At 36.2% G+C, this 24,472-nt stretch overlaps 2 protein-coding genes across 3 annotated transcripts; both read right to left on the reverse strand.

Moving 5' to 3' along the window:
• Window positions 1–2,088: 2,088 nt before the first annotated feature.
• On the reverse strand, window positions 2,089–5,766 carry LOC110849232. 2 transcript variants are annotated; one of them, XM_035851552.1, is made up of 4 exons: window positions 5,685–5,766; window positions 5,167–5,338; window positions 4,497–4,797; window positions 2,089–2,368 (listed from the first exon to the last, which is right to left on the reverse strand). In XM_035851552.1, exons 1-4 carry the CDS (start codon window positions 5,727–5,729, stop codon window positions 2,254–2,256), a joined length of 633 nt encoding a protein of 210 aa, XP_035707445.1. In that variant the 5' UTR covers window positions 5,730–5,766; the 3' UTR covers window positions 2,089–2,253. The 2 variants fall into 2 exon arrangements, with proteins under 2 accessions (XP_035707445.1, XP_021952308.1); XM_022096616.2 differs by having other exon boundaries at window positions 4,497–4,800.
• A 12,708-nt stretch (window positions 5,767–18,474) lies between these two features.
• LOC110848328 (homeobox protein vab-7) lies at window positions 18,475–23,908 on the reverse strand. Its single transcript, XM_022095516.2, has 3 exons — window positions 23,091–23,908; window positions 21,535–21,710; window positions 18,475–20,016 (listed from the first exon to the last, which is right to left on the reverse strand). Exons 1-3 carry the CDS (start codon window positions 23,542–23,544, stop codon window positions 19,270–19,272), a joined length of 1,377 nt encoding a protein of 458 aa, XP_021951208.1. The 5' UTR covers window positions 23,545–23,908; the 3' UTR covers window positions 18,475–19,269.
• Window positions 23,909–24,472: the final 564 nt, after the last annotated feature.

The raw sequence follows: 24,472 nt of genomic DNA on the forward strand, positions 1-24,472 counted from the left end.
ATGTTTTTCGAATTTTTTTTTAACTTCCAAAAATTTTGTCAAATTTCGTCACATTACTGTTTCGTCTGTCCGGACTAAACTGGATCTAATGAATTGGACTAAATCTAATCTAAATTAGATTTGGGCTAGTTTAACCCATTTAAAAATCAAAATTATGGCACAATTCCTTCGGATCCTTAAAAATCTGCAAAACTACACCAATTTCTACAAGTTTACGTACTACATCCCAAATGAAAACCCCCAATTTTATCCCAAACTTATTTAGAGTGGAGACAAGTCTAGGGTAGAATTTGTGTAAAGAAAGTGACGACGACTGTCTGCAAGTCTCAAATGGAAAGTGTACATACTTTCGTCTCCTTCTTCTTTTTCCTTCCACTTCCTTAAACTCTGATGATAATTGAGCCCATAATTCATGAACGGATGAGGATGAAAAGTCTGCCTGCATGGAAATGTGTATTTGTACATACGTTTCAGGCGAATCATTCATTTCGGTATTGAGCACAGATAAAAAGTTATTATGAGAAAAATACCAACTTTTTAGGGCTCTAATGGGCTCATAAGTCCTCCGCTAAGTGAGACCGTTTACAGGGTGGCACCAGACCAGACAGCCTCCAAATCCTCGAAAATGTGTCTATTGGATCCGATTTATTTACGGATTTTGCAAAACAAATCTACATCTAAAAAGCGACGACTTAATGATTTCGCACCCAATTATCGTTATCGCGTCCTGACTTTTTGCCAACATCAACAACCATGTATTTGCATAAGTATGTATGTAAATGGATGGGTAACATGTGCAAAAATAATGATGAGTTGAGTATGCAGATGATATCAGAATTAGGGTTGGCTAAGTACATGTACTTATGAAAATGAGGAGTTATCTCATGTTTTTTGGCACGGGAGAAAATTTTTGGATTTTTGCAGGTTTGTTTAAAGGGGATTTTTTAATGGAGGATTTAATTGATAATTAAATTAACGGGGGTGCTTGTGAAACTTATTCTGATCAAGGGCGTCTCTTTGTTTTGTATTTTTCAGTCTGGAAATACTTTAGGTCAAAGTTGTATTTATTTACACAGTTTACAAACCTTGGAGTGAATTGTGGTAGTATTTGTCAAAGTTGAAAGTCTGTATGGATTTTAATTTATCGAGCAAGATCGTAACATTATTTAGATCACAATTTAGGTTGAATTCATTTTTTCAGTAAATAATTTTAGACCAAATAGACATAATAAATTGACAATTTTGCTTAGGTAAATGTTCAGCAGTGTAAAAATAAGCTAAAAAAAAGTTGTATTCATTTATTTGCCCAGTTTACAAACTTCGGAGTGAATTGTGTTATTATTTGACAAAGTTGGAAGTCTGTACGCATTTTTGCGTATCGTACAAGACCGGTTAATTAATTAGTTCATCCGGTGTGGAGTTCTTGAGGTATTAATTTGTTTTCAATAAATTCTTAGGCCAAAAGACGTAAATAAATTGACAATTATGCCCTTAAATATGTAGCAATCTGAAAATAATTTTGCAAAAAGTTGTATTTATTTATTTACACAGTATACAAACCTTAGAGTGAATTGTTTAAGAATTTGACAAAGTTGGAAGTCCGTATGCATTTGTATATGTCGTGCAGGATTGTTAGATCTTTAGGTTGAATGTATGTTTTTCAATAAATATATTTAGATCAAATAGACGTCAATAAATTGACAATTATACGGTTAAATATCTAGAAGTCGGAAAATAATTTTGCAAAAAGTTGTCTTTACTTACACAGTTTACAACCCTTGAAGTATTTGACAAGAAATTAAATGTGTTTCTTCACGTCGGAAATTATTTTTGATACAGTTGTTATACGTAAACCATATGTAGATTCATTCCGTATCCGTATCGTAAGTGATAATTTTGACAAAGTTGGAAGTCTGCATGCGTGTTTACGCATTATGCAAAATTTTTTTTTAACAGTATTTAGATGATTAGTTTCTCCGGGCTTAATTTATATTTTCAATGAATATTTTTAGACCAAATAAATGTAAATAAATTGACAATTACGTGCTTAAATGTCAAGCAGTCGGAAAATAATTTTGCAAAAAGTTGTCTAAAGATTATAAGAATTTTTTTTATTTGACAAAGTTGGAAGTCTTTATACGTTTTAATGCATCGTGCAATCAGTTAATTACACAATTAAGGTCAGTTGTTCCTTTGTTATAATTTTGTTAAATAGATATTTTTAGGCCAAATTGTAAATAAATAATTTGACGCTTATCGAGCCGCTGAAGCCACGGCGGGTGCTGGTACCACTTCTGCCGGCGTTTCTTGAACAGGGGCAGGTTTTGGTTTGGTGCGTCTTCGATTACTATTGTTATTCGTGCCCAATCTGTGAAAAAATGCAAATTTTTCAAAAAAACTGAAAATGTAATTAGTAATTAAGGTGAAATACGGAAAAAGATTTGATGTGTCATAGATTTTCAATCTCACTCAGCCCCTACTCAATGTCTTCAAATACAAATTTCTAAAGTGCCATAAATTTCGTGAGTTTTCAGATAAATTCAACTTTTGATACTTTAATGTGAAGTTAATTTTTGGCAATGCAAGACAATTGATTCGAAAAAATAAGAGAATTTATTTTTGAGGAAATTTATTGTGAAAAATGGCAAATGAATTAGCCGTTTTTGTCAAATCGTCAGTTTTGTCAGCCAAATATTATCTTTATTATAAATTAAAGTATGAATAGTTGAATTTATCTAAAAACTCTTGCAATTTTAATGTAAATAATTTACGTTACCGAACTTGAACGCCAGTACAAGTTTTTTTTTTAGAAAAGTGAAAGCGATGTAATTTTGCAAGATATTTCAGACTTTCCATAGCAGTTTAAAAAATTTTGATATAAAGCTGGAATCAATTTCGACTCCTGAATTACAATTTCATGACTAATTTTAAATATTCCCATCATGCACAAATCTTTTTGTAACAAATTTTAAATAAAAATAAATTCCATCCCTGAATTTAGACGCCATTACAAGTTTTCTGAGAAATTAAATAAGACCTAAGTTTTTAGATTCTTTATTAAACTTGCCATTTAGAAATTTGCATTTAAAGATATTGAATTGGAATAATAGGGTGAGATTAAAAATCTATTAAAAATAATTTCCATCACCGGACTTGAACGCCGTTACAAGTTTTTTGAGAAATTATGAAACGAAATATATTTTGTCAGATATGTCGCAAGTAGTGGTCTCAACGGTGCGGTTCGGTTCGGTTCTTGGAAGAACCGGTTTGGAACCGAGAACCAGAATTGAAGAACCGAAACAGAACCGAACTTTTTTTAGCTGGAACCGAACCGGAACCGGACCAAACCGTGACCGAACCGGCGGTTCGGGTCAAACCGGTAGTGTTATTAATATGCAATAAACAACAAACAATGCTAATTCACGTGTTTCTGATGAAATTTCACATACAAGCCAATAACTTATCTGTATTTAAACAAGCAAATTCTAACACATGTCAACAGCAAAACCACTTATGTATGTATTATTGAAGTTAGAAAACAATTCCAAGTTTGGGGTGCAACCAAGTCAAAATTCCATTTTGGAAACTTTGGGGTGTGACCAAGTAAAAATTTCATTTTGGAAACATAGGGGGTGTAACCAAGTCAAAATTCCATTTTTGAAACATTTGGGGTGTGACCAAGTAAAAATTTCATTTTGGAAACATTGGGGGTGTAACCAAGTCAAAATTTCATTTTTGAAACTTTGGGGTGTGACCAAGTAAAGATTTCATTTTGGAAACATGGGGGGTGTAACCAAGTCAAAATTTCATTTTGGAAAGTTTGGGGTGCAGTCACGTCAAAATTTCATTTCGGAAACTTTTGGGGGTAAAAATTTCGTTTAGGAAACTTTGGGGGTGAAAATTTCATTTTGGAAACTTTGGAGGTGTCATCAAGTCCAAATTTGGTTTTGCAAACATTGTGGATGTAACTGTAACCAGGTCAAAATTTCGTTTTGGGTAACTTGGGGGGTGTGGCCATGTCAAAATTTCATTTTGGGAACTTTGGAGGTACGGCCACGTCAAAATTTCATTTTCGAAACTAGGTGTATTTCGGGAAATTCGTAAAACTTTTTCGGAAATATGATCAACTTCGCTAATGTATTTATGTATGTAGTTCGGTTCAACCCGAACCGGCCGGTTCGGTTCGGTTCTCTAAGACTTGGAACCGGAACCGAACCGGTAATAAAAGTTTCGGTTCGGTTCGGTTCTCCGTATAAACCGGAACCGAACCGAGCCATCGGTTCCGGTTCGGTTCTATGAGAACCGAGAACCGTTGAGATCACTAGTCGCAAGCGCAACTCAAAAACTTATCCACCAAACTTGCCATTTTAGAAATTTGCACCTAAAGACATTGGCATATATAAATTTTAAGTCTCACTCTACCCCTTTTCCTAAGAGGTAGAGTGAGACTTAAAATCTATGCCAGCATTATTCCACCTTAACCATTTTTTCCTTACCTTCCGCCACACGTGGAGAAATTATTTAAAAACGGGGAGCAAAATATAGCCGTCATAAGTCCCGTCACGAATTCTCTGACGGGTTCATTGTTCCGAATGCTGAGAGCGTTATCCACGATGCCCGGAATGTCGAGATTTGTCACGGAGGAGAGAATCCCGTTTACCGAGGAGCCAATCTCTTGGCCACGATTTAATTCGGTGGTGGGACGTGGACGGGGTCGCCGCGTCGTAAAGGTCACCTTGGTCGTACCGTTTTTCGAAGTGGTGACAACGCTAACAGTTTTGTTAGGGTTTTTGGCAGCTTCTGGTACGAAAGGGGAAAATTGGGAAGTATTATTATTATTTTAGAATTTTTTTTTTAATTTAAAAAAATAAAAATTTAATTAACTTATTCTTTCACACTATCGAACATGGTAAAAAAAGTAATTGGCATCAGCAAGCATCAGCAAGAGGCATCTTCTTAATTATTAATATTTGCTAATTTTGAACAAGTACAAATTTTGATGTGGAACCTGTGCAGTTCTAAATTATGAAAATTCTCAACACAGAATATTTCCGTGTAACCTTTGTAAATTAGTACCTAAACTAATCTTTGCAAAAGGGTGAAAAATTTTGGGGACAAAATTTTGCAAAAAATTTATGGAATTTTATGCAATTTGCAATCATTTACCGTCCACTTCCGACGCCAGATTTTGGAATTCTTGCGAAAACGTCATGTTTTTCAGGTGGTCGATTTTTTTCTTTGGTTTTAGCGTCGTGACGGGAACATTGACTTCCGCTGCGGACTCGTCCTCGTCATCGGGACCTTCTTCGTACTCGTATTCATCTTGAGAGGCGACTCCCTAAAATGTGGATTTAATTAAAATTAAAATTAATTAATTAATTAGATTACAATTAAGGACTTGGTTCAGGATCCCCCGTGGTAACACTAGGTCACTTTTATGCAACTTTGTCACAGGTTTGCGCAAGATGGGTTGCATGTAAAAAATTTGAATTACACGAAACGGGTGAGGTTTAGGGCCAACAACTGTATTTTATCTATTTCTCGAATAGTTTTTTTCAGTTAATGAACCAGAGTCGAAAATTTTGCATGCAACCCATCCTATGCAAAGTTGGAGCAAAGTTGCATAAAAGTGAGTGTTACAACGGGGGATTCTGAACCAAGTCCTTAAATTGAATGTTTCGAACCTGAAGGAGAAGCAGCCCCAAAAATATGAAAAGTTTCGAGTCCATGTTATCCTATCGTTATCAAACCAGAAATGAAACTGGATCCAAATGGTAGATTAATCAGATAAATAAAACATAAATCTGAATAAATACCGAAAACAATGGAGAACGGTAAATTGTGATGCAGGCCACAATTGTGGCGTCATGATGGGAACATGAGTACTAAATAATTTGCGAAAAAATTAATCGTACATTGCTATTTGGTATAGTGCGATGGACTCATGATTAACTAATTACAGATAGAAACAATTATCCGCGTGTACAGAATGGTTTAGGCTCCTTTCGTCGTTTCAAATTTATCCTGCATGAATTGTGATTCCAGAAAACGGGTAAAATATGTACCTAATTTTCGCAAAAAAATCATGTAAAATTTATAAAATTCGGGGAAAAAACTATTAAACTAATTAAACACATTTTTGCAAGCCGGACGTCGTGACGAAATTATTGTAAAATATGGCATAGTATTTAAATATGCAGGTATTAAATTATCCAAGTAGGACAAATATATGTTCAAAAACCTCAACAGATTTCCGAAACGACACCCGCATCGAAAAATCTCTTTCGTTTTTCATATTCTATAACCTGTAGTACAAATGATAAAAGTGAAATCCAACCCGAAGTCAAGGGATAAAATTCTGAGAAACAACTATTCCCTTTACTACTACTAGATTAAATATGTTTGAGTCCGACGTCGTGATGCAATTATTGTAAAATATGTATGACATTAAAATTAAATATAGGTCAACCTATCGTGTTCAAAAATTTCGCTGGTTATCCCAAACTACAGTCACATTTAAAAAATTTGTTTAAAAATCCAACCCGATTTCAAGGGTTAAAATTCTGAAAAAAAAATTATTTCCTTTATTATTAAATTTTGTTTGAGTCAGACGCCGGTACGAAATTATAGTAAAATATGAAATTAAATTTAAACATGTAGGTAAATGTGCTCGAGAATATCACCAAATTTCCGAAACGACACCCGCATCAAAAAAATCCTGTACACAAAATCTCATCTATTTTTACTACAACATTTCGTACAATTTCATGACGAACTCCAACCCTACATGAGATTCATACCTACCCACTTTGGCATTTAGGTAATTAATTAATAGCTCCATTAACCACTTTGCTAATAAAAAGAGCCACCACCACCACGATTTAATTACTTACATTATGGCCCCATTCCAAATTGATTAGGCTTATCTGCCCCAGTATTAATTAAGTATTGGGACATACATACACCTAATTGACCCCCTGAAATATGTCCGTATACATACATTGTACATACAACAATTACCCAGCATCTGTACCCAAGTCAGCCCGTCACTTATTCGTGTTACGGATGGAAAGCAAACCAAATGCTCAATAAAAGGTTGGCCCGGCTCCATTAAGACAGTTTATTACACCATTTCCAGCAATGATTCCGCCGTTGATGGGCAATTACATGGTGTTCTGTTCTCAGATACGAACAATTAGAATATTTCACACGTTGTTGCTTCTCCTTCTTCTTCCAAGAGAGAGGCTGGAACTTTTAATGAAATTTTGTCCACAAATTTGGTTCCTTTCGTTTCACAGAGTTTGTCTAAAAGCCCATAATTTCGACATGATCGCAGCTGGGTTGAGTTGAGATTTCCGGGGAGAGTGTTTTAGCTTTTTAATTGATTGTGCTATCTCACTTAGGCCACGCCACGAGACGGGGTGGTGTTGGTATTAATTCTGGTGTACATTTATGTACTTATTTATTAAGGGAATAAATGGCTTTTCACGCTTTTTATATGTATGAAGTGCATGGCACATACACCGACAATCAGGACGATGAGATGTTAAATAAGAATGGGTAAAGGTGAAGGATGGGAGACAGGGTGTGTTAAAATTTTGGGATTTTTTATGGGATTTTCTGAGTGAAATAAAAAATATAATTTTTTTGAAGATTTTTAAAACATTTTGTTGAGTTTGATGACGTTACGGAAAAATATAAATATTTAAGCGTAATGTGCAACTACAGGTTTCATGTTACAGGTTGACAGGTTAAGCAATTCAAATCTTAATATTGCAAAGGGGGTATATTGATGTCATAATTTCGCTCATCATAACTGCAATTTCGTAACAACTGCAATGATAAGATTTTAATTAATTGCTTAATTAGACGAGTCCACCAATAAATCTAAAATTTACACAACCCTTAAATATTTCCAATATTATGGAAATCTGGCATTAAACTTTCACGTTCTCTAAAAAATTACAAATTTCTTTAAAACAACGAATGGAAATATACATAAACTACAACTTTTATTTATTCATTCATGATTTCGTCGATCTCTACACGAAACCGAATTTTGAAAAAAAATTTCGGTTGAAATTTCTTTTATAATTTGCCTGCTACCCATATACGAAGCTCTGGTCATCACATAATTTCATAACTTTTCTCGTATCCCCGGTCCGCTTATCTTTATAAGTATCCGTCTCTTTCTTATCTTAATGTGGGATGTAATTCCGGTGAAAAAGTGCTACTTACAAAATTATTACTACTTGTCGTCCCTGTCCATACGCAAGTAAACCTTTATCCAAACAATTTGGTATTTATAGCACGTTTTTGTAGCAGGTTTAGGAAGCTATTAGTATGTCATAAGTTTTTTTAGGGAAGGAATCCTTTGAGCACTTGATTGTGTATTTACCCGAAGAAGAAGGGACATAAAATTCATGCTCAACAAACTCTCCTCCTCATCGGCTGCATTATTATTATGACTATAAATATATCTAAAATGAACGTTGAAAGGAAAGTGAGAAGGAAAAAAAGAAAATTGACTAAATACGAAAAACGACGAAATATGTATGAACATAAGTCTGGGAGCACTTAAAATGTCAACATTCTTTAGTTTGAGGAAGGAAATACCGAAAAGTGGGGAGCCCTGCAGGAGGATGGAAGTTTGGACGGGATAAGGGCTGAATTTGGATGAGGATCGTGGAATAAATCGTGATTTTTTTTATTAGTTTAGACGAACATTTGAAAATAGGAATCAGTTTAAAATTTAATTTACTGTTGTTTAGTCATTAACTAATTATAGTATTTATTTGTAAATGTATCAAACTTTACGATTAAGTTGAAAATATCAAAACAAACACAGCACAAATGGGTTTTAAGAATCTGAGTTTTTCTAAATTTAATGATGAATTTCTAAAAAAAAAATATTACAGCCGTTTACATTTTACACTTTGTAATGGAAGTATTTAAATTGGAAGTAGTATGAAAACTAAGTAATTCCCGACATGGCATAAACGGCCCTGGCATTAATTACGAGGACATTCTCCAAAAATATAAAATCAAAATAAAACTAATTACAAAAAACATCAAGTTCTCAATTTTTATTTTAAAAAATTATTCCTATTTTCGAAATCTAGCCCAAAATGAGACACGACTACAAAAAAATGCGAGATACACATCAAAATTCTGTCCCTTGTTATGTCACAAAAATGTCAAAATCCCAACATCACTTACGCAGGGCCCCTAGTAAAATAAGTCAACTGCACATTTTTATGTGCATGCCTGCCTTGCACACTAAATCTTTCGAAGGGAAGGGGAAGGGTTTCGGAGTTGGAGGTACTTTTAGTACATATTTTTGTAGCCTCCGCCGGTTTACACTTTGAGTATCGAATTCTTCCGCCGTGTCTTTTTGACACTTTACTCGTGTAAGATTTCAAAGTATCGGTTTCATGCGAGACTAACTTGTTTCTTTTTTTTAAAGGAAAGGGTTATTTTGTTGGAGAGAGAAATGTTCACAATTTTAATTAGATTGGAATAATTTATTCCAATCTAATTAAAATTGTGAACATTTCTCTCTCATTTCTCTCTCGGAATAAATAAAAGAAATGGTAAAATTTACAAAATGCAATGACAAATTTGTAGAATTAAAAAATTTGGATGAGGCAGACGCCGTGAGAGAATTATTTGAAATATTATAACTAAAATTCAATTTGAATTTAGACTGTAAATTTTATGAGGTTACAAAGTTTCAAAATTTTACGAAAATTTCAGCAGTAAAATGGAAAAATTTATAAAATGGAGACATTCTTCACGAAATGAAATGTGGGATTAATAAATTTTTGGATGAGGTAGACTCCGTGAAAGAATTGGTATTAATATTTATGAAGAAAATTTAGTAATAGATTTAAATTTCGAAATGTAATAGTTATAAATTTTAAACCATGTAAATTTTGTGAGACTACAACGTTTCGAAATTTTACGAAATTTTCAGCAGTAAAATGGAAAAATTTATCGCGAAATGAATTGCAATGCAGAATTAAGAAGTTTTTGGATGAGGCCAACTCCACGAGAGAATAATTTATTGTAATAAAATAAATTTATAACAGATTTGTTTCTCTTGATTATTTAATCGTTGTAAAGTTCAAGCATTGCATAAATATTATAAAGTTTCGAAATTTTGTTAAAATCTTGAAGTGGTAAAATTTATCGCGAAATGAAACATAATGACAAATTTGTAGGATTACAAATGTTTTGAATAGGCAGACGCCGTGACAAAATTACTTTTAATATTAGTTGAAAAATTTAATAGTAGATTTATAGGAATTATAGGATTTATAGGATTTCAAACCATGTATGACGTTTCAAATTTTCGAAATTTTAATCTCAGTCTGCCTCCTCAGAAAACTATTTTACTACTTTCATATATGTCAAGGAAGCCGAAATTTATCACGAAATGGAAAATTCGTAGAGTTAATAAAGTTGTGGATAAGGCAGACCCCATAAGAGAATTATTTATAATATTTATTAACAAAATTTAATAAAAGATTTGGAAATTTTTGGAAGTTTTTTTCAAAGCTTTCAAGTAATCGTTAAACATTTCAAACTGTGTAAATTTTGCAAGGTTACAAAGTTTCGAAATGTTGCCAAAATCTCAACTTGCCTCTAAAAACCAATTTCATATATGTATGTCAAGGAAAGAGGGGACTCGTAATTTTAGGGGGAATTTATATTTGTACTTTTATTCGTAATTTATCGTGAAATGAAATACAATGACAAATTGTAGTTTTGGATGTGGCAGAAGCCGCGAGAGAATATTTTTAATATTAAGAAAACTTTATAATAGATTTCAGGTGGACCTGTATTACGTCGTTGTAAGTTTCAAACTGTGTAAATTTTATAAAGTTACACAGTTATAAAATTTGCTAAAATCGCAGCAATTAAATGGTAAAATTTATCATGGAATGAAACATAATGACAAATTTGTAGAAGTAATAAATTCTTGAATGAGGCAGACGCCGTGAGAGAATTTTTCTGAATATTTATTTTCGAACAAAATTTAATTACAGATTTCATTTTGATCGTCCTAGAAAACGATTTCCAAATTTCAAATTTCAAAGGGGGTACATAAATTCGTGTTTATAATTTTACCCGAAATTTATCTCCAAATGAAATGCAATGCAAAATGTGTAGAATTTTTTTAAAAAATTGGACGAGGCGGACGCCATTAGAGTTATTTTTAATATATTTGTTAAGAACATTTAATAACAGATGTACTCTTAGTAATCGTCATAAATAGATTCGAACAGTGTAAATTTTATAAGGTTACAAAGTCTCAAAAATCTCAGCTTGCCTCTAAAAACCGATTTTACCAATTTCATGAAAGAGGGGACTCATAATTTGAAGAAAAATTCTCATTTATTTCCAATTTTATCCGAAATTTATGTATGCATTTGACTCTTCTCGTTAAACTAAACCTTCCTTTTTAAAGAATCATTAACTATATAGTTTTCCTTGTCGGGTAAAAATCAAGAGCAGGTGCAGCCATAATGTCCCCTTGTTTGGCCAACTTGTCGGCTTTTTTTAACCGTTTATCTACACGAAACCAAACCACCCACGTTAACTAAATATGCAGAATTGTATCTACAATACTTTTATATATTTAGTAGCCACATTAAAAAATTTAATTTTTTGATGATTGACACGGGCAAAGAGAAGGCGACTCTTTTCCTAAATCGATCCCTTTTTACCGTGTCCCGCTGTCCGTCAAGTTTTTCATCTGTGTGAAAATATTAAGGCGAAAAAGGACGACTTTTTTATGAGTGAAAAGTCACAATAATGTCGCTGTTTAAAAATACGGAACATAATTGGATCAAGTCTGTCAATTTTTTCGGCTTTTTTTCTTTCTTTTATTCTCAAACGAAACAGGGGAACGCATTATTAAGAAAAATTATTAGAAAAGCGTTCAATACAATCGGAATCCTTTATTGAAAATTACTAAAAAAGGGTACCGATTTTCAGAAATTTTTCTAAAAAAAACTTGACTCTTCTATCTGGATTTACTCTTTCTGTTACTTTTGCTTTTGCGACGTGACGGTGGCGATTGATCATCGTCGGAATCCTTTTTTCCGCGTTTTTTCTTCCCTCCTTTGTCGTGGTCGTGACTTTTCTTGTTTTTAACTTTATGCGTACTTTTTCTATGTTTGTCGACGACGCTGTGCCGACTTTTGCGGCGATTGGAACTTTTCTTGTCGTCCTTGTGTTTGCCCTTCTTTTTCTTGTCGTCGTCGTCACTACTTGTCGACGAGGAGGTGGAATGGCGCCGTTTACTCGTCTTGGTGGAGCTTTCTTCTTTCGAGACGTCTTTGTGCTTCGAGTCCGGTTTGGTGGACGTTTCGGACTTGTGGGGTTGAGATTTGTCGTCGGGGCGTTTATTTTCACTGGTACTTTTTTCAGGGGGAGGTTTCTCAACCTTTTTGGGGGGCGGGGGAGTCGGAGTCGTCTCAGGTTTGGAGGAGGATGCCGGTGGCTGAACGGGTTTGGACGTGGCGACAGCAGCCTTGTCGACATGTGGACGTGGCGGCGGTGTTTGGGCGACGGTTTTATTCTCGTTCGTCGCCGGGGCCTGTGCGACAGGTGTCGTTTTCGTCACGGGAGTCAATTCCTGCCTGAATTCAGACGCCGTCACTGGAACATCTTTACTCGCCCGTTTCTTCTTTTTCGGGACTTCTTTTTCACTCCCGAAAAGTGTCGAGGATTGTTCCACCGGGGGAAGATTTTTATTCAGAGCCTCATTCTTCATTTCTTGCCGGTCAAACAGCGCCACAAAGTTGGCCGGTCCTTCAACCTTTCTCCGCACATAGTTCTCCTCCACTTTTGCACTGCTATGTCTTCGCCTTGGTTTTGGTGGAGCGTCGTCGTTCACGTTGACGAGTTCGTCCCGGAAGAGGGTGGACGTTAGCGGGGTGGCAGGTTGGAGGGGGAACGACCTCGTTTTAGGCTCTTTCTTCTTTTTGACGACTTCTGTCGTCGTGTCGTAAATGGGTTCTTCTTCGTAGGGCGATTTCACGACGGAAATGCTGAGGTCACGAATCCTCTTGGCGAGCAGGTCGTACTTCCGGTCGACCAGTTTTAACACGGTGATGTAAATGCTGACCACGTAGATGAAATAAATGTCGAACGTGATGGCGCACATGGCGATGAGGGTGAAAACTGCGGAGGTTGAGGTGACCGAGTACGAAGCGTCGAGATCGGATTCGAGCGGGGGGAGTAAAATTGTGACGCCAAAGCCGGTGATGAGAACGAGGATGAAAACTATTTTGGCCCAGGACCATGTGGCGCAGAGGGCGATGTTCTTCTTTTTAGAGCCGATAAGGAGGAGCAGGGTTAAGGGGATGGTGACAAGGCCGTAGGCGAAGTTGATGTAGCCGATGGAGGAGATCACTGCGGGGTTGGGAGAGATAAGGTTAAATCAGGGGGAAGATAAGGTGTAAAATTGTGGCGAAAATGTCGAAGTATTGGTAATATTCGGAAAATTGGTAGAAAATTGGGGGAAATTAAGCCAAATTCTTGCCGAAAATAATAAATTCTTGGAAAATATTTTGTCAAGAATTCGCAAATATTGTAAACCGGGGTTAAAGATAAGGCATAGACAGAAAATGTGTAAAAAAGAGTTGTAGAAATGTCGAAATATTGCTCAAATTTGGAAAATTGGCCCAAAATCGTCCAAACAATTAGGTCAAACTCCTCCCAGAAATGGAAGACTCTTGCAAAAATAATGCAAAAAATTTGAAATTATTATAAACCGAGTCCTACGTTTCTTTGTCTCTTTGTTCTCCGCGCTTTGGACATCTTCCTCATCCAAGATTTCCGTCAGCGAGAAGACTTTCACTAAATTGACCGGAAGCGTGACGCACAACATGCCGAAGATCATCGTTAGTCCACTCCTTATCTGGAATAGTGATCAATTTTTTCCAAAAAAATTGAGCAAAATTAACCATATTTCTCACCAGCTCGACCCAAATTATGACCTTGACCGCGGTGTGGAACGATTTCACGCAACAACACGGACTAGCACAGCAGCCAGTGTCGTTGATAACCTCGTCCTGATAAGTCGGTTCTTTGGAAAAGTATTTACTGGGCGAAATCGGGCGCAGAACGGGTGGCGCGGAATTAGGGCGAATATTATATTTGCTCGATTTTTCGACTTGAACTCGAGTTTTTCGAGTGCTCCGATTTCCATACGTTTCTGAAAGGTCGGCAAGTTCTCGTTCCCCTTTGAAGCGATAGTTTGTCTCCGATTGGGAAGGGTCGGTAAGGGTGTAAACGCTATTTTGTGGGGGGTCGTCCTGAATCCGGACCGCGGTGAAGGATGGGGGATAGCTCTGATTAGTATTTGGATAACCCTGTTGCTGCTGCTGCTGGAGATAATTGTTGTTTGTTATCATAATAGCGTCGTTGCCTCATTTTGTGTGTTTGGGTGGGTGTGTCCTTGAATAAGGGGAAATTTTAAGGGATGCATCTACATGGGAAGGTTGGAATTTTGAATTTTGTATCGGAATTTTGGATGAATTTGGAATTTGGATTTGTTGATAAAGTTTGCGAACTTTCTGTGGAAACAGAGCAAGAGAGAGAAGAAAAGGTTTATTTTTTAGAAAATTAAAATTAATTAAAATTTTTAAAATTTTAAAATTACTGTTCATTAATTAAAATTATTTAAAATTATTTTAATTGCAAAATTAATTTTAAATTAATAATTAGTATAAGTAGTTAACAAATAAATTTAAATTAATAACCAATGTTATGAAATAAAACTGCAATATTTATAGTAAATAAACCGTGTAATTTTTGTAACACAATTTTACAACGTTTTTTTGCAAATTTATGACGAAATATTCCTTCGTATTTTTTCAAAATTTACAGAAACATATCTAACTTTACGAAGCTTACAAACATCCATTTCTTCTGAGATGGTCGAATGATACGTCCAACTCCGGTCTGGTGTCACTTTGCATAACGCATTTTGCATACAAAATTATCCCCTAACGCATTTAACCTAAATAGTCACTTTGCATACAAGGTCATTTTGCATACTGCTGCTTTGCATACCACGCGTTCATCTCCTCATCTTTTCTCTTTACACAGCTTCACCCGATAAAATATTTGATAATCAAGTGATTCAGTCAAATGTCTGGGTTCTTCCATTACACCTACGTTGGATTGAGTACGACGTCTGATAATTGTATGGAATAGTTACACAAGTTTTGAAAATTCCACTCCTTTGTACGAATAATTCTGTAGAGACTTGGCATTTTCGAATGAACACCATTTGTAATAGGTCTCATCTAAGTATGTGGAATTGTGTCGAAATTTTGAAGGCTGATCAAATACATTGAAAATTGGAGGTTCAAAAATTACAAGTTGGGTATCAGGTTGATGAATATTGTTGAAATTTATACTACAGTTAATAATATCAACTTGATATGCTGCAATATTTTCGAACAATTTCGTATTATCTATCTACACGATTTTAGTTCTCATTAATCAGAAAAAATGTCTTTTTTAAAATTTATGAGAAAATATATTATGGAAAGTGGTTGTTTATACCATGTGACTATTATGGGATAAAAATTCTGCAATATAACCGTTATGGAAAAGGGATTATGCAAAGTGACCGGAGACGCCAACTCCTAAATCGTCGTCCGCACAATCGTAGATACGAAAGTTGTCCCATTATTTTCACGATTTGATTAGAAAACTTTATCTCTGACTGAAATGAGATGTATGTACGAACGAAATATGCAAATATTTCCTGCCCCATTTGCCGAGAAAGTCGATACGATACGATACGCAGTGAAAGTCCACCAACTTTCTCTTCTTCTTCTTCTGGGGGAATAATGGAGCATCATGTTGCAGACTTATCACTCAATCATGGCGAGATTGATGAGGGCATGAAGTCAAGTCGAATGGAAATTGTGGGCATCATCTTCTCATCTTCCCAGCCTTCCTCCCAGATAAATAAATTAGGCGATATTTTACCCACCCCCCGGAAAAGTGGAGAATGATGAGAAACTGACTGAGAGTTTATTAATCCTGTCGTGAATAGCTGGGTGGCTGGATGCTCGGAAATAATAATGGGGGCGAAACAGCAGCGGAGGCAGGCAAATGGCGGTATTATTTTAGCGAAAAAGAGTGAAATATGACGCGTCAGTTTGGAGAGGAGGCAAACAATCCATTACTTTTGAGACTATGAGATACGGAGAGATAGATATATGAAGAAGACCAATTACCATTCTGCTCTGGTATTCTGGATTCACCTACGAAATGGTTTAAAAGGATGAAAAAAGCGGGGAGGGATTTTATTTTTTTAAGGGGGAAGGATTAGGATGAGTTAATTTCGATTTTTTTTGTAAGTTGTGAAATTTTTATGAAAAAAAGAATGGAAAAGCGACGTCATATTCTGCTCTGGAATCCTCGGGGGATCGGTTTTAGTAAGAGAAGTAAAAAGTAGGGGGAGATTTTATTTGGTGAAGATGAGGATGAATAAGTTTCAAAAATTTTTTTTGCGATTTTCGAAATTTTTATGAAAAAAAGCGAAACGCGACTTCACAAATTATGTTATTTTGTGGAAATGTGTAGTGGGAGAAACTTTTTGATGGGATGTATGATTATGATCGGGTATTGAATTGTATGTAGGAAATACGGATAGAGCGACCTAATTTTAATAAACAACTTACAAAATATTTGTGTTTTCTTCATAACGGCGTTGAACGTATGAAATTTAGAATTTTATTTATTTCAATTTTCATGCTAGAAAAAAAAAACTTTTCATGCTTTGTATCTACGTATTTATGCCTATGAATCCACTTATTTCATGTAATGCAACTTTTTTACGACGTGTTTCCTACCAAATTGTACAATTTACCTTGATCCTTGCAGACAGAGAGACGTTATCGTATTTTATACGTGCATTTCCACCATCCAAGTAGATTTAAGGGAAGCGAAAACTGTAGTCAGTAGTGGAGAAAGAAAGAAATACACATACATTTGGTCAGAATTGGTCTAGTTTGTAGATAAATTTGAATCTGGGATTGAAATCAGCGTCGAAATTATTACTCACTAATTGCTTAATTGCTCATATACTGCGCTCCCTGTTTATTACGTTAATAATACACTTATTAATTATCTTATGTTCGGGTGGGTAGAGTTGTTCTGGGCCACATGTCGAGGACATTTGTGAGCAAAAATTCTGTCATAATTTTATTTTTAATGGAAAAGAGGGGTTAATGAAAATCATAAATTTGTCCAATTTTGACGTCATAAGTTAATTTTGTAATTCTTTATATTATAGAAATGAAACTAGATAATACTTCTTCTTAGATGAATTAATTTAATCAAATAAATTAGTGTTTGAGTACAAATATTGTTCTATTAACTTGCAAATCAATATTTTTGACATTTTTTGACATTCATAATTTTTTTGTAATCTTCCCCTTAATTTGATACAATTTTGAACATGAAGCAGCTATAAAATCCATTTTGGAATGTTTCTGAAAATCATAAATTTATCCAGTTTGATCTTAAATTAATTTTATAATTCTTTACGTTGTAGAAATTGAGCTAAACAGGTACGCGTCTCTTTCCTCAAGTTTCAGTGCAAATATTCTGCTCATATAAATTTCCAGAATTATAGATATTTTTCAAATTTATAAATCTTTGGTAATTTTCCTCTCAATTTGAATGTTAAGCAGCTAAAATCTATTTTAAAATTTAACTTTTCAATGTTTCTCAAAATCATAAATTTATTCAATTTCAACGCCATAAGTTAATTTTATAATTCTTGTTACAGAAATTAAAATAAATAGATTCACCGTTGTGAGCCTGTAGTTTTAGTGTAAATATTCCCTTCATGTTAATTTCTAGGATCATAAATATGTTTCAGAATATAAATTTTTGGCAATTTTCCTCTCAATTTGACACAATTTTGAACGTTAAAGCCATTTAAAATTAAAATTTCCCATGTTTCGGTTACAATTTCCTATTTCTACTGTTCGCCCCCGACTAATTTAACCCACATTAATTTATTTATGGCATGCCCTATTTGCCCCATATTTAAATTAATAATCCCCCTAATAATATTATACATAATTAATCCCGATCCAATTTATGCCCCCCCCCCAAAAAAAAAAATTCCACCTTCACCCCCTGCCCATCGCACAACTCTCCCCGTCACACAATCCGGTAGCTCTTTCTTGCTAATGAGAAAATGATGATTTTGCCATCATTTCATGCCTCCGTCGCAAAGAAGAAGCCAGATAAGAACAAGGAACGGAACCGGAAAAAGCGCCTGGCTTTCGGATTATTATTATTATTACGAGAGAAAAACATATGTGTGTAATGGTAGAATAAGTATGTAGACGGATTTATGAGGTTGGAAGGAGAGCCCAATAAAACTAAAATGAGATGCAAAATTAGATATTTTTCCGAGAAATGTGAATTTTTATGGCGCATTTTATTATTTTATTTGTCATAATGTAAGTATAACTTTAAGGATAACATAACATAACATACTCTACACACTAGGAAATCCAATCCATTCCACGTTTTACGCTATTATAAACTAGGGACTAAAAAACTTCTCATTTCTGTCTGTATTATTACGACGGGAAGTTTTTATTATGAGAGAGAAGAGAAGAGAGCGTACTTTTATCCTATTTTTTAATAATACTAGAGACACACACACGTAATAAGAAGAATGAGATTGTAGTTTTTTGTAGTATTACATGAAATTCGATCATAAGATATGACGCATAATATTATAATTTAGCTACCAGCAGTAAACTTAATGTATCATTTAAATAAAAAATATTATATTTTTTTGAAAATTTTGTAAATAAAAAAACAACACGTATAAAATTTTTGTTCGTAAAATGAGGAAATGAGGCGATTTGGCAGCTTGATTATCTACGGCAGAGAAATTAAGGATAAATACTAGTACATATTTCTATTAATTAACTAATTAATTAATTAAATACTTACTTATTACAAAAAATATGGCTAATATTGCAACCATTTTACTAACATGTTTGGCACACTCCGAAGTAAAAATTGTACATACACAATTATTATAATCGACAATATAAGTACTTATCTATGTAATGATGACCAGCTTGTCCTGGGGGCGAGGCGAGATTATTATGCAAATACACACCACTTTCTTCCTCACATCAGAGAGAGCAAAATACAGAAGAGATCACTTTTACCATGTAACAAATCCTTTTTTACGAACTACGCCTTCGTGGTCTCCTTGTACGGTTGGAATAACGTTGGTGTCGTCGTGGTTGACGCTGACGCCGTCGTCGCCCCGGCGGAACCGATGGGTGGCGAAATGGGCGACGGACTCTTCGTCGCCCCCCCACTGCTGCCCCCACTACTGCTGTTAAGACTGTGATTATGGTGGTGGTGGTGATGGTGGTGATGAGGACCGGGTGAAAATCGGGGACTTTCTAACCCACCATCGACCGAAATGTGACTGTGACAGTTCCTTTCGCCCCCGTGATTCGAGGATGACGAGGAGGACGACGTCGTCGGGGAGGTGGACGACATCGGGACCGGAATTGTGGACGGGGTTGTCGTCGTGGTGGTTAAATCGTCCATGGATCCGTTTCGGAGGAGGTCAGATCGCCCCGGGTAGAAATTCGGGGTTCTCATCTGCCCCGGGTAGGGACCTTGTTGGGGGGGATACCCGCCTCGGAGTGGGGTACCGCCAGTAACTTGACCTTGACCTCCGGGTTGACCTCCACTTCCCGGGAAAGGATTTCGACCCCCCATCGCGGCATGATGCGGGTAATACGCGGCGGCTTGATACATTGCCGCCGAAGCGGCCGCGGCGGGTCCGTATGGGCCGTAATTCGCGGCTGACGCGGAGGCAGCCGCGGCATGGAGAATGTACGCTGCCAGCGCGGGATCCGCGTAGGGCCAGGCCAACGCCATCCTTTGACGTTTATCCTTCATGCGACGATTTTGAAACCAAACCTGGAAAAATTAATTTAAAAAGTGAATTTTTTTTAGAATGAAAAAAAATCTAATCAACACTTTCTTCTTTTTTTCGGGGAGAATGGCAAGCAAAAAGCGGGGCCGACACCGAGGAAAAGTTGAGATTAATATTTAATCAAGAAATCATTTCCTCACTTTTGACCCCTTTTTCTCTCCGAGGACACATCATCAACCGACATGATCTCATCTTTCGGACGGACCGGGTTGGATTAGAAAAAAACGAGGCGAGGAAACCTTCTACGAGTGAGATTATGAGGGGGAAAAAGGCGAAGAACGTGAAGTCTCACGAGGTTCTCGATTCTCGAGCTGGAAAAGTTGCTAATTAAATTTTAACGTGTTTTTTCGCCCCTTGAATTCCACCGAGATTTTAGCAGCTCAATTATCGAGCGATGATACTCTCAAAGTTGGAAAAGGGTGTGTAGTACCAGTGCGTAGTATAAAATAATCAAGCTTTTCGAGCCTCCTTGCTTTTTCTTGTTACATAAATGTGAACACATTTAACAAGAAAGTTCTGATCCACCACTTACAGAAAATTTGGAGAAGTAAGTGAGAAGATTATTCCATCTTAAAGATGGGATTTTGTGTTATTTTATTTTATTCCATTCCCTTTTACGACCACCTTTTAACACCATTAGGAACACTTTATGATTGATATTATGACCTCTTCCATGTCATGATTTCATTCCGCCACGCCACGCCACGCTATTTACTCCATTAGCCAAGAAGTAAGTAAGTAATTGACATTTCATCCCGAAATCGACAGAGTTGAAAAGGCAATAAATTATGAAATTATGGAAGAAGAGTGGATGGAGTTAGTTAAAACCTTGAAAATAAGAAATAATCTCGTTATAGATTTGGATTTGGATATCATGATTTTAAGCGAATTTGGAACTTTCTAATCTAATCTGACTCCAAATTTTGGGTGGATGGATGGATTTGGATGAATCTGCTTAAAGTTTTCCACTGAAATGTTTGAAGCCGTATTAATAATAATGACCTTGTTCTTAGCCAGGCAATGATCTCCCATTATGACGAGGCAATTAGTAGCCTTGTGTTAAAATGTGGATGGAAAGGAGAAGAAGGTGCACATGTTTTAATCTCGGACTTTACTTTACTTTACACGATATGAAAACTAAAGTACAACATTTTCTTCATCTCGTCTCATTTTATGAATATTGCATTCAGAAGGAAACGAAGTACATGATCACATCACACAGCGTGCTAAAAGTTTTGATGATTTTCTCAGAGAGAGAAGATTTTACTGGGAGGGAGATCATGGGTACAAAGTTTGGGCGTCGGTCGGGTCATGATTAGTGAGTAATCATGTCGTAAATGAAAACCGTTATGATGAGATGAGATGAAATGAAGGAAGAATTTGCAAGGAGGGGAAATATTTGCAAAAATTTTGCAAAAAAATTAATTATGTGCCTTGATAGTAAGAAAGAAGGAATTTGCGAGGGGGGAAATATTCGCAAAAATTTGCATAATTCTACATACCTTGATAGTGGACTCTGGCAGGTTAAGTTGCGCCGCTAACTCGCATCTTCTCGGTCTCGAGACGTAGTTTTCTTTAAAGAATTCTTTCTCCAGTCGGTTCAACTGTTCTCGGGTGAAGGCGGTCCGATAGCGGCGAATCCCGTCCGCATCGCGAGATCCCGACTTGTCCAAACAATCTGAAATAGAAGTCATGATTTAGAAATAAAGTTGTTACTTTACTTTCTGGAAAATCTATCCAATTAAACGAGACTCAGATTAGTATTGGACTACGTTGCAGCAATTAAGCATCACGCTAACTAAATAACCCAACCGCAAAACCAACACGGCCACTAATACGGCTGGAAATCCCGAAATAATGAAAATATACACACACACATCGGTCTCTTCCCGGTAATCAAAGTCGCCACGGGAGATGGGAACTTATGGTCACCCACACGGCCACAGCCACACGATTCATGAAAACAAAGTCGTGTTACTAACTTTGGAGTCAGCTTTTGGTCGGATTATTTGTTATTATGCGGCCTAAAAGCGGCATAAAAGTGAGTAATCTCATGACATGACAGAGGTGAAACCAGCCTTAATTTAAGTAATATGTGTCTCTCCATCTCTCCACAATTTGATGATTTTCATGTCGAAATAGTCTTCCCATTCATTCCGGAATGAATGAAGAGCAATAAATAAACAGATTTTAGCTTGGTTTAAACTTTATATTTCGAAACAAAGGGAAAAGAAGGCATTAATTTAACGCTGGTTGGTCAATTTTAGCGTGGGTGGTCATAAATAAATACGATAAATACGTTTGTTATTTGTGACTTGAGAGAAGAGAGGTGACCACTTTACTTGGGGAATAAAGGAGTCTTTTGACTCTACAAAAACTGACCAAAAGGGAACAAAAGATGAAAAGATTTTTGGATAGGTTTGACTTTAAAAGGATGTTGGAGTTGGACTTTTGGTTGGGAGCTACGTATCAATGGCATCGCATTGTCTTGATGCAGAGATAGACAAAACAAGGGCGAGAGGACCCTTAGCTTTTGGCTTGAGTGCAATTTCTCTAGACAAGATGAGACAAAATACATACTTTGTTTGGGCATGTGCCCCGACGTGACGACGACGACGAGGATGACGACGACATGACAAAAATCATACAAGCTTTGGCACTTATCGGGGTCAATTTCTGGAGAAGAAAGTGATGTCTGTATGAAAATAGTGGAGGAGCGAAAAGGTCACCGGGTACGAGAGGTGGAATTTATTATCGCAATTATTATGACAGGTGTGTAGCACTGATTATGCAAATTATTATGACACGCTAATTGAAACGTGGAGGAGTGGATTCGTAAGTAAATACTTAGATATTTTTCATGGAAAAAGCTAACTAAAATGTGGAGTAGATTCATAAATAAATTCATATGAAAAAAACGGCCAACATTTTTCATGGAAAAGCTGATCAAAATATGGATTTTCATTTCAAAAAATCATGAAAAAAACGATCAAAATTTTTCATGGAAAAACTAATGGAAATTTGAATAAATTCATGAAAAAAAAAACGATCAACTCACCTTTCCCACTGTCCGGAGATCCCTTCTCATCCCTTAAACTGCTGCCCTTTGAAGCCTTGTACGAATCTGGCGAGTGCATCGGCGGGGTAGCCGGAGGACTTTGGTCGGGTCCGATGGGTGGGGAAATTGGCGAGTTTTTCATCCCCACCAGTGACCCTCCACCAAAGGGGGCGAGGTGAGAGGTCAATTGGTGTTGCGGATGGTGGGCGAAATGGTGGTGTTGTTGGAGGTGATGAGAATGCAGGTTGGCCAAATGGTGGGGGTGGTGGACCCCATTTAACATGGGATTATTGTGATGATTGATGAATGGCGTGGCGTTATTTGCGCCGTTATTTGTCGTCGCGGGGCGAAGAATGTCTTGAATCCGTAACAAACCGGAGGCGCACATTGTATTAATTTCCGCCGCGGTGGGACCACCCGCTTCAACCTGGTCGCGAATTTGTTGGGGCTGCATATTTATTTGCTAAATTATTAAGGATGTCACTTTTCACTTTTCAAGTTAATCTTAATTCACAGTTTTTGACAACACGGAAATTTGTGTGTAATACTGATGATAACGATGATTATTTCTGTCAGTTATGGGTAAAGTTGAGACTTATCGATTCCTGATAATCCCTACTGATAAGTTTCACTTAGACTGGGTAAACTTGAGACGATCCAGTTATTCAGAGAGAGCCTTGCCTTTAGACCCTTAACTTTGGACGAGCACTTGCACAATGACCCAACCTAAGGTGGCGTCCTTCCGTGAAGTACTTTTAGTTACCACCACCAACTATATAAGTAAGTGACTTATCTATCATCGCCTCTTACCACTTGGGTTGGTTGCCTAACTGGAAATGAAATGAAATGAGCTGTGAACAAACAGGATTTAACAAAGCAAAGCGTGTGTCGAGTTAAGAATCCAATCCAATCCAATCCACTAAGGAGGAGAGACCCTCTACATGTCATCTTCAGATCTTGATGCCCTTTGGATATGTTGGAGTACCCTATGAGTCTACTAAAACCCTGAAGTAGTTTGATGCCATGGCCCCATTTGCGCCCGCCACACCCACTCAAAGGTGTAAAAAACACGAAAAAAGCCCTGTTTTCGTGTACTTCAACTGTCACCAAAAATTCAATTTTGTTCGGATTTTCATAAAATTTACATTTTTGTCATCCCAGATACTTGTGTGATCATATCCAGTAGCAATCTCAACTTTTTTGAAATTTTGAAAATTTTCGAATAATTCATGAGCAGTGGAATGTCCAAAACTTTTGAAAATTTCAAAAAAGTTGAGATTGCTATTGGATATGATCACACAAGTATCTGGGATCACAAAAGTGTAAATTTTATGAAAGTCCGAACAAAATTGAATTTTTGGTGGATTTTTTGAAGTTCGTAA

This window comes from Folsomia candida, unplaced genomic scaffold (assembly GCF_002217175.1).
Source record: "Folsomia candida strain VU population unplaced genomic scaffold, ASM221717v1 Fcan01_Sc004, whole genome shotgun sequence".
Taxonomy (NCBI): Eukaryota; Metazoa; Arthropoda; class Collembola; order Entomobryomorpha; family Isotomidae; genus Folsomia; species Folsomia candida.

Bases quoted from the DNA above. Each gene is read 5' to 3' on its own strand.
- LOC110849232 (XM_022096616.2), bottom strand. From the start codon at position 5,729: ATGGACTCGAAACTTTTCATATTTTTGGGGCTGCTTCTCCTTCAG. The intron at 5,339-5,684 runs GTTCGAAACATT...TCCACATTTTAG, and splicing joins TGGGGCTGCTTCTCCTTCAG to GGAGTCGCCTCTCAAGATGA. The intron at 4,801-5,166 runs GTAAATGATTGC...CTTTCGTACCAG, and splicing joins TCTGGCGTCGGAAGTGGACG to AAGCTGCCAAAAACCCTAAC.
- LOC110848328 (XM_022095516.2), bottom strand. From the start codon at position 23,544: ATGCAGCCCCAACAAATTCGCGACCAGGTTGAAGCGGGTGGTCCCACC. The intron at 21,711-23,090 runs GTGAGTTGATCG...CTTCTATTTCAG, and splicing joins ATCTCCGGACAGTGGGAAAG to ATTGTTTGGACAAGTCGGGA. The intron at 20,017-21,534 runs GTATGTAGAATT...TAATTTTTCCAG, and splicing joins TGCCAGAGTCCACTATCAAG to GTTTGGTTTCAAAATCGTCG.